Genomic DNA, 8,235 nt, shown 5'->3' with positions numbered 1-8,235 from the left:
AGTCAGCGTAGCAACATGAGCACAGAATGATAGCTTGTTGTCCAAAATCACACCAAGATTTCATGCACATCAGATGGTGTGACTCAAAGTTTCCTAGGAAGATGACAAGATCTTGACATGGCAACGCGTCTCTATGGGTTGAACACACATCTCAGTCGTGCAGGGATTTAGTTCCCAGTCTTGTTATCAACACTGTCAGAGGCTGCTGCGAAATCAAAAAGAATCAGTACTGATGATTTGCTGATCTATCTGATTGTAAAAAGCACTTTCCAAAAGCAAAAAAAAGTGAAATACCAGTCATTAGCAGCTGAAGTCTGAGGTATCTGACGTCGGTATGTGACCGGATGGAATGGAGCCATCTTCTACTGGAGTCATTAAACAGGAGAAGGTGATCTTGAGGTCATCTTGAGATATGAGTCTGGAATATCGTTGAAGAGATAGGATCTAGTGGACTAGGGGTGGGATCGCTTGAAAACCTGCAGAATTTCTTCTAAAAACAGAAGCATGATAAGAGATTAGAAGAGAGACACTATATTGTAGTAGAAGCATAGATTGGAGGAAAAAGGTATTACACATTACCTCCGGTGCCCGATGATTTCTGACCTCTGGACTCGTCTGAGCCATTCTGATGCTGCTTGGTTCTTCTTTCACCTGAGAATCGGTTGCTGCTCCTGAAAGATTGATCCATATGGATAACCTAAAAATTGTTGTGGATGATACCACACTGATACCCCAAGGATGGCTATGGATGGTCTCGATTGAATAGCTTCACTTGGATACAATAAAGATTAAAAACAGAATGATTTAAAGAAGATCCTTTTATCACACTCAGTAGAACGGTGTGACTATCCAGTATCACAAGGATGAGGATGGATTCCCTTTTGATTTCCTTTTTGCCTTTTGTCATTTTTCTTGCCAGTGTCACATGAGGCTTGTTCATTAAATCATAAAAATCTGCATCTGGATTCCTGTAAAGCTGTTTTGTGACAATGTCTGCTGTAAAAAGCGCTATATAAATAAAACTGAATGGAGTTTGTTTTAAAGATAGAGGAAGAGATTGATTAAGAAGTGAAGAAATGCTGTTATGGATCGCACGCAGATGTTTCCGGCCTTCCCTTGCAGAAGGACGCCTTGAGAGAAGTCACATCAGAGAACAGGCAAAATGAAGGAGATCAGAATCACACTTTGTTTTTCCTCCACCTTCTTTTAGATGGTAATTCTCTATCATTGGTGAGTACAGCCAGGTGTCTTTAAATAGCATAGCTATGGGGTTTGTCCAAGACTCTGTATCCAGAGCCAAGCTTTATGGAGCCTTTTGTATGAATATGGACCTGTTACTCAACTGAAGTCAAGAACTATTAAGCAGATCCACATCTTCGTCTCTGATTCACACTGACAATTTACATACAGACCCTAAATCCCATTACATGTTAAATATAATACTCCGATGTGCATAATTATAATCAACATCATTTTTATTATGAACTATACCTACTATTCTTACTGATGACTGAGTTTGTCTATTTAACCACAAATCAAAAAGCTGTCCAAATGCCACTCTCAAATTCACACACACACCAAAGATGAAATTGGAAACTGTGGATGAAATTTGCTTTGATGAATAATGTGCAATAACTGATAGATGATTTCTATTGTCTTAAAGTGTTTCTGGTCATCCTGGTCATTTTCAAAGACTGGTGGCAGCAAATCTAAATGAACTGCCTTAAGTTCATCTAGTAAACCATTAAAGACATCTAATGACACATGGTGCAGCAAGTAGTGCTGCTGCCTCACAGCTTCAGGACCCTAGCTCAATCCTTGAGCTCCAGTTAGTGACTACATGTTCTACCTCTGTTTGTATAGGTTTCCTTCAGTTTGACTGGTTTCCTTTCACTTCCTAAAACATGCCAGAAGGTGGACTGGTTACACAATGCAATGTAAAGTACTGTGTGACTATGTCTGAGCTCCACACCCACCAGAACCCAAGATTACTGATCATTGGTTACAGAAGATGAATGAATGTTTGAATTCTGCACGAACATTCCTACACTATTTATGTCCCTTCTATTCACCAAACCTAATTGGGCACATATTGGGCTATTTTCCAACCAGAAATAATACTCAACTCTGCAGTACATTGCACCAGAGTTGGACACAAGCTCTGAATATACCAAATTTGTATAGTATCAATTAAGGACATAAGGATTAAGATGGGTCGCCACAGCTCCTCTGGTGGACACGCATGTGCTCAGTGACCCTGTACTGTCTGGAAAAAGTCATGGTGCAGAGAGGACAGGAGTAAGGACGAATGCCCAAGTGTGAACGCATGTGTCTATTCAAGGAACCACGCTGGCTGAAGGCTTTTTGACAGTCTGGCACCGAACACTGAAACCGATGTGTCTTCGAAAGATGGTGAGATCCAGACTTTAGTCGCTCTCTGGTCGAGAGGAATATCTCCGCCATGTCTATTGTCTCTAGAACTTCAGCGCCATCTTTCACATCCGCATGTGGCCCTGGGTATGTCTCATCACTGTCTGAATCGTTCGATTCTGGGAGGCAATGGTATCTTAAGTGTCCATGATAGGCATTTACACAGTCTTTCCTCAGACTGGAGAATTCACAGCAATCAGTATGAATGGTTTTTGGAGATTCTTCCCTCAAGGCACCTTTTTCTGATTTTGGAGCACAGTATTGGCCTTTTTTATTCCACATGTTAATATCTGAAGTCCTTTTTTCACAAGATGTTACATTTGTGTCAGTACTACAAGAATTTTCTAAATATGAACTGTCTTCTCTTTTTAGACTTGTTGAGATGTTGACGAAATGCTGACTAAAAGCCTGAGATGTGGTCTCAGACTTGTTGTCAGTGGAGCTGTATGACTTATTATTACTAAAAGTGTCTGAGAGAATTCCAGGCACATGTTTTTCTGATTCAAAATGATTCAATGGCTGGACAATGTCCACATCTGAATCACAACTATTGTCACTTCTTCTACAGTCTGGTTCTGGAGAGGAATATTTACTGCTGGTGTAAGCCCTATGTACCCACTGATCTTTATTATCAGTGGTTGCGATGCTCTGAGAGTCATTGAACTGAAATTGTCCCATCTTGCAGGGGTTATTGGACTGTTCATCTTTCTCTGCACCAACACTTGGGATGTCATTCACCCAATTCTCTGTCTTGTCATTTTTTGAGTGTGATGACATCTTTGAGCTCTGACGGTGTTTGTTGGCCTCTGAAACCTTCTCAGCATGAAGGGTTTGATCAAGACAGAGGGTCTGTAGTGGAAGTGTATTGTTTCCTGTTGTCTTGAGGTGGCATATAACTGGCACAACCTCGTAGGTTGGTGTGGGTGGCAGTGGAGGTGGGTCTGAGCCATATGTAAAAGATGATGAAGAAGATAGAAGTGTCTTATCTAAAGGCTCATGCTCTGTAAAGCCTCTCTTTCTTCTGGTATGGTCCTGAACTGGAGAAGGAACGGAGAAAATTTCATCAAATGTGTAAACGATTACAAATTTTGCATACTTTTACATGATGAAACCAACAACTTTAATGATATTTAATGAAAATTAAGTTTCACAAGCTTCTTAAGGTAAACAAAATGGATATGTGAATGAAAGAATTTTGTTCCACCTTGTTTTCTTTTTTAACTAGATTAAATTCCTCCTTTAACTTAGTTTGCTATATTGCTATATCAAATAGGTTTAATAGAAGAAATGAATCACCAGTGTGTGTGAGCTCTTTCTCTTCCCTCCTGCAGGTCAGTGCATGCTGTAGATGCTCCATCTGCAGATGGAAAGCTGCATACATCACTGGCTCTTCATGAACCTTTGGGGGCAATGTGCCTGTGTACATGTAGTCTAGAAGCAAAGCCAGGGTTTGTGGTGTGAGCAGAGGGAAATTTAAATCCATGAAGGAACCGTGCTGAGGAAGGAGACTGGCGAACACCGGACTGAAGGCAGCAAGGACACTTTTATGGGCCAAGAAAAGGTCGGGGTGCATGTGGAGACGTATCACACAGTCACAGAAAGTTCCTGTTCTCCGTTGCAGGTCAAGCTCTTTTAGTAAAGCAAAGCCGTGGGAAGGTTTGGTTAGAGCTTCAGTCTTTATCTAGCAGCAAAAAGAATCATCATTGGGGTTTATTGTCCCTTATGTTACATTTGGGTCAAAATCAACCATTTGAGCATAGAAGTCTCTGCAACTGTGACATTAATTATACATGTAATTATATAACAGATACTAATTTTAAATGTTTTATATCCCTCCATTTTCTGTTCCACTTATACTACACAGGGTCCAAGGTACAAGACGAGGGACACCCTTGGACAGGGTGTGAACACATCACAGGGCACAATCACACATACACTCACACACATTCACACACTACAGACAATTTAAAGATGCCACATCGGCCTATAATGCATGTCACTGTACTAGGAGAGAAAACCGGAGTACCTGGAGGAAACCCCCAAAGCACAGGGAGAGCATGCACACTCCTCCATCTGTATAAAGGGCACAGTGACTTAGTGAGTTACATATGGCCTTGCACCTCTACCCCAAAGGTGCAAGGCCATATGCAACTCACTAAGCCACTGTCACTGGGGTTCAGTTCCTACTTTTGCTCTGTGTGCATGTTCTCCCCAATACTCTGGTTGCCTTCCACAGTCCAAAGACATGCATTGTAGGCTGATTGGCATCTTTGAATCGTCTGTAGTGTGTGATTGTGACTTGTGATGGGTTGACATCCGGTCCAAAGTGTCCCCTGCCTTGTGCCCAGACTTCCTTGGCATAGACTCCAGGTTCCTGTAACACTGTGTAGGATAAGCGGTACAGATTCACATGTCTTTATGTACCCTGACCATTTTAAGATATATATTTTATAATGCCAAATTTAAAAAGCAGCATGCATGTATTTATAAGTATTAACTCTTTATATATATCATTGCATTATCCTTATTAGTTAGCGTTATATCTACCTTAAAACATAATGCAGTAAACATGGGTAAAGAAAGCATTACTTACGTCCATTGTGAACGAGAAACATGCAATGCTGATGCACTCACTCAGTGCGCGCGCTCTTTCATCTCCAACACAGCAGTTTTTGTATCGCGAGCGCTACGTGACGTCCTGCGGCACCTCAAAGTTCTCGCGAGTTAAGACCCCGCCCACAATGCGTCTCCAGCCAATAGGCTTTGACGCTGTCTCGACGCAACGCAGTTAAATCCCAGCGTGACGCTTTGTTGACAGCTGCTTCACGTGACCACGTGACTGCTACCGAGTTACAGAGACATTCGTTCAGATCAGGTCAACAAAACTGTCACGATGGACTTGGCTCTTGGATTAAAAACATGTTTGTGCTTCGTGTGAATGAATTAATAATCCGTTTGGATCATTTTTTCCAATGAAACACAGAAACAAAATAGTACTGAACAATCCCAGTACTTGGGACTGAGTGGTTCTCTCAAAGACTCATCTTTACCTTTAATATGTACGTTACACCTTGAGGTTTTAGGGTAAAGGTACACCACATGCACCATCCCTGAGGAAAGGTACAAATTTAATGATCTTGTTTGAGGTGTATGAAATGGGATAATTTAATGAAATTGACTATACGATGCTAATAAAGCCGTGCCCATGGACATACATTGTAGGGATATAAGGAATCCATTTAAGCAAAGAGTTCCCAGATTTTCTCCAGGATCATCTAACTAATTCCTTAATGACCTCCTTGGTGATCACAGCACAGATTAGGCACATATGATTAAAATATATCCAATGTTTTTATATTCCTAAACCCACAGAACATAAACTGTTTACAATGGTTTGTATATTATCCTAGTTGTATTAAAAATTGTGAGTAGATTTAGACTGACAGTATTTATAGGAGCTGATTACATCCCTTTAACTCTCAAAAGTATGGTACAAAAACATGCAGTGCTCTAAAACAGTGTGCCCTGGTACGTGCAGTTCCACGCCAAGCGCTCAAAGCCAGATCCCATGTACCAGTCAGCTGACAGGGAGTCCCTTGGTCAAGAATCAACCAGCTGTTCTGCACGTGGCTCCCGTTTTCTCCAAATTAGCCTCGGGCACTTGTGACAGTCACCTGGGGGCAGCCTTGTTCTATTATTAGCTATTATTATTATTATTGGCCTGCCAAATTCACACTTAAGTCCACTATATCTATTGGTCTATGTACTCAATGAGCTACTAAAAATATACGCAGTTGGACAGTAAATGTCTTACAATGTTACGCTGCATGTTTTACAAACATAAATAGCATTGAATGTGACAGGAATATGTCACAACAGAAGCTTTCGGGCATGAGCGAATGTACAATATAACATGAATATGTGCAGACCACATTCATGTGGACCAGATTTAGAACACTGGCATCGGGCCTAGCCTAAGGCAGATAATCCATCTATTATCTCTTATAGATCCTCACCCATGACTCTTGAGTCCAAAGTGCAGTAAGTTCCTGAGATCCTGACAGCGGCATATTTATCTGAGGCCAGAAGTGCAAAAAAAAAAGCATAATTGGCCGTCTGTCTGGATGGGGAGGATTACCCGCTTCTCTTCCCTGTCAGCTGATGCAGTATCAAGGGTGTTTTGACTTCCTGAAAAGTTTTCCTGGGACTGGTTCCAACATTGGGTTAACCTTAAGTAAGCATTATATTTTGATGATTGAGCAAAAGAATATAGCTTACGGGTTCACACTAGGTCAAGGATTTCCTTTGTGGAGTGTGTAGAATACATATTTTGTCATGTTTGTGTGAAACACAATCCCATTAATGCATTTTGTTTACATTTGGGATCCCATTCCCTGAGCAAGTGGGAACTGCTCAGTTGGAAACCCAGTATCTGACTTCCCAGCGGGAAAATCTGTTTAAATGGCTGAAGTCTTGCTCAGAAAGTCAGAGGGCTTCCCCCCCTACACAAGCGAATCCGTGACGTCATTTCAACATGGCGGTGTACATAATGAAAAGTAAGAACAAGAAATAAAACCAAGGGTTTTTTCTTTTAGAAGTTTCTATAGAATATATTTTATATTTATATTTGAAGTCGCTGGGAGATTGCTTCATAGGTCTTTCTTGCTTTTTTTGTTCTTAATCTTGTCTAATGTGGTTCCATTTTGTTTAATCTCTTTTATAAAATGATTAAAGTTTGGCTTAGCTTTAGTCCATTTTTTCACATGAATACACAGTCAAAAAAAAAGATGAGTGACAGATTCTTTGGCATTGCTACAAAATTCGCATAAGCTATTAATTCTAATTGAAATGTTCTAACAGCTCCTTGACAGGGTAGATTCTGTGTAAAAATTTTATAGGATACTTCTTTAATTTTATTATTAATAAAAAAAATTGTTATTGACCATACTTTTTTCCAGTTGACATTTTCATATCTAGCAGACCAAAACATTATTGAGCAAGGCAAATAGTTTGTTTTTAAAATATTTCTAATATATTTGTTACTACATCTATCTATTACTATATTAATATCCCCAATAAATCTATTATCACTACAAAAACTGATCTGAAGATCAGGAGAAAATCCAGGATTTCGTAACAAAGATATGATTTTGCCAGGAATTACATCAAAAATAATAGAATATTCTTTTGGTCTCACAGGAATCATAAATTTATTGAGAAATTCAGAATATGTTAAACGTAGGCCCCGTTCATTAAGCAACTGACTGACAGTAAGAATTCCACAGACAAGAATTCACAGACCACTCCCACAACCCCACATTCGCAAACCCCGCCCCCATTATATAAGGCGTCCACATGGTGCCTGACAAGATGTTCATCCAAATATCCTGGACCGGAAGTTAATATTGCAAACGGATTTTCACAGCGAATTAATACACATTTTCATTATTTTATTTTTTTATTATTCTGTTTTAAGTACTATATAAAGAAAATCAACTTTTAACAATAAAATATCGCATCAGCTTAAAAGATAAATGAAGCAATAAGCAGCTTTTAATTCAAGTTTCCGGGGTTCGCGCGAACGCTCTAATGTGGGAAATAGGAGGTTCCGAGTTGTGGTAAACGCAGCAATAACGGACCGTTTGCGTCATATGTTGTTTTTTTTTATTTCCTACCCGCATTCCGGTAAGCCCCGCCCCTGGAGTTAGCTCATATTGGATGTCTACAAAGGCCTCGTCGAGAAGAGGCACAGTGTACGAATGCGGGTGTGAAACACACCAGGCGCCTCATCCGCTTCCGGTTTGA

The 8,235-nt window shown here is 40.2% G+C and overlaps 1 protein-coding gene across 2 annotated transcripts; it reads right to left on the bottom strand.

The window, feature by feature from the left end:
* Positions 1 to 579: 579 nt before the first annotated feature.
* Positions 580 to 5,169, bottom strand: LOC131348899 (hypermethylated in cancer 2 protein-like). 2 transcript variants are annotated; one of them, XM_058384129.1, is made up of 3 exons: positions 5,024 to 5,169; positions 3,727 to 4,111; positions 580 to 3,467 (listed from the first exon to the last, which is right to left on the bottom strand). In XM_058384129.1, the coding sequence occupies exons 1-3, from the start codon at positions 5,027 to 5,029 to the stop codon at positions 2,206 to 2,208; spliced, it is 1,653 nt and encodes a 550-aa protein (XP_058240112.1). In that variant the 5' UTR covers positions 5,030 to 5,169; the 3' UTR covers positions 580 to 2,205. The 2 variants fall into 2 exon arrangements, with proteins under 2 accessions (XP_058240112.1, XP_058240113.1); XM_058384130.1 differs by having other exon boundaries at positions 3,727 to 4,059; positions 5,024 to 5,137.
* Positions 5,170 to 8,235: the final 3,066 nt, after the last annotated feature.

Source organism: Hemibagrus wyckioides, linkage group LG29, assembly GCF_019097595.1.
Source record: "Hemibagrus wyckioides isolate EC202008001 linkage group LG29, SWU_Hwy_1.0, whole genome shotgun sequence".
NCBI classification, from domain to species: domain Eukaryota; kingdom Metazoa; phylum Chordata; class Actinopteri; order Siluriformes; family Bagridae; genus Hemibagrus; species Hemibagrus wyckioides.
This window is presented reverse-complemented; position numbering and strand designations above follow the sequence as displayed.

What these genes read in the sequence shown, in the direction of transcription:
- LOC131348899 (XM_058384129.1), bottom strand. An exon ending in GAAAGAGCTCACACACACTG is followed by an intron (nt 3,468 to 3,726) that starts GTGATTCATTTC and finishes TTCCTTCTCCAG; the next exon opens with TTCAGGACCATACCAGAAGA.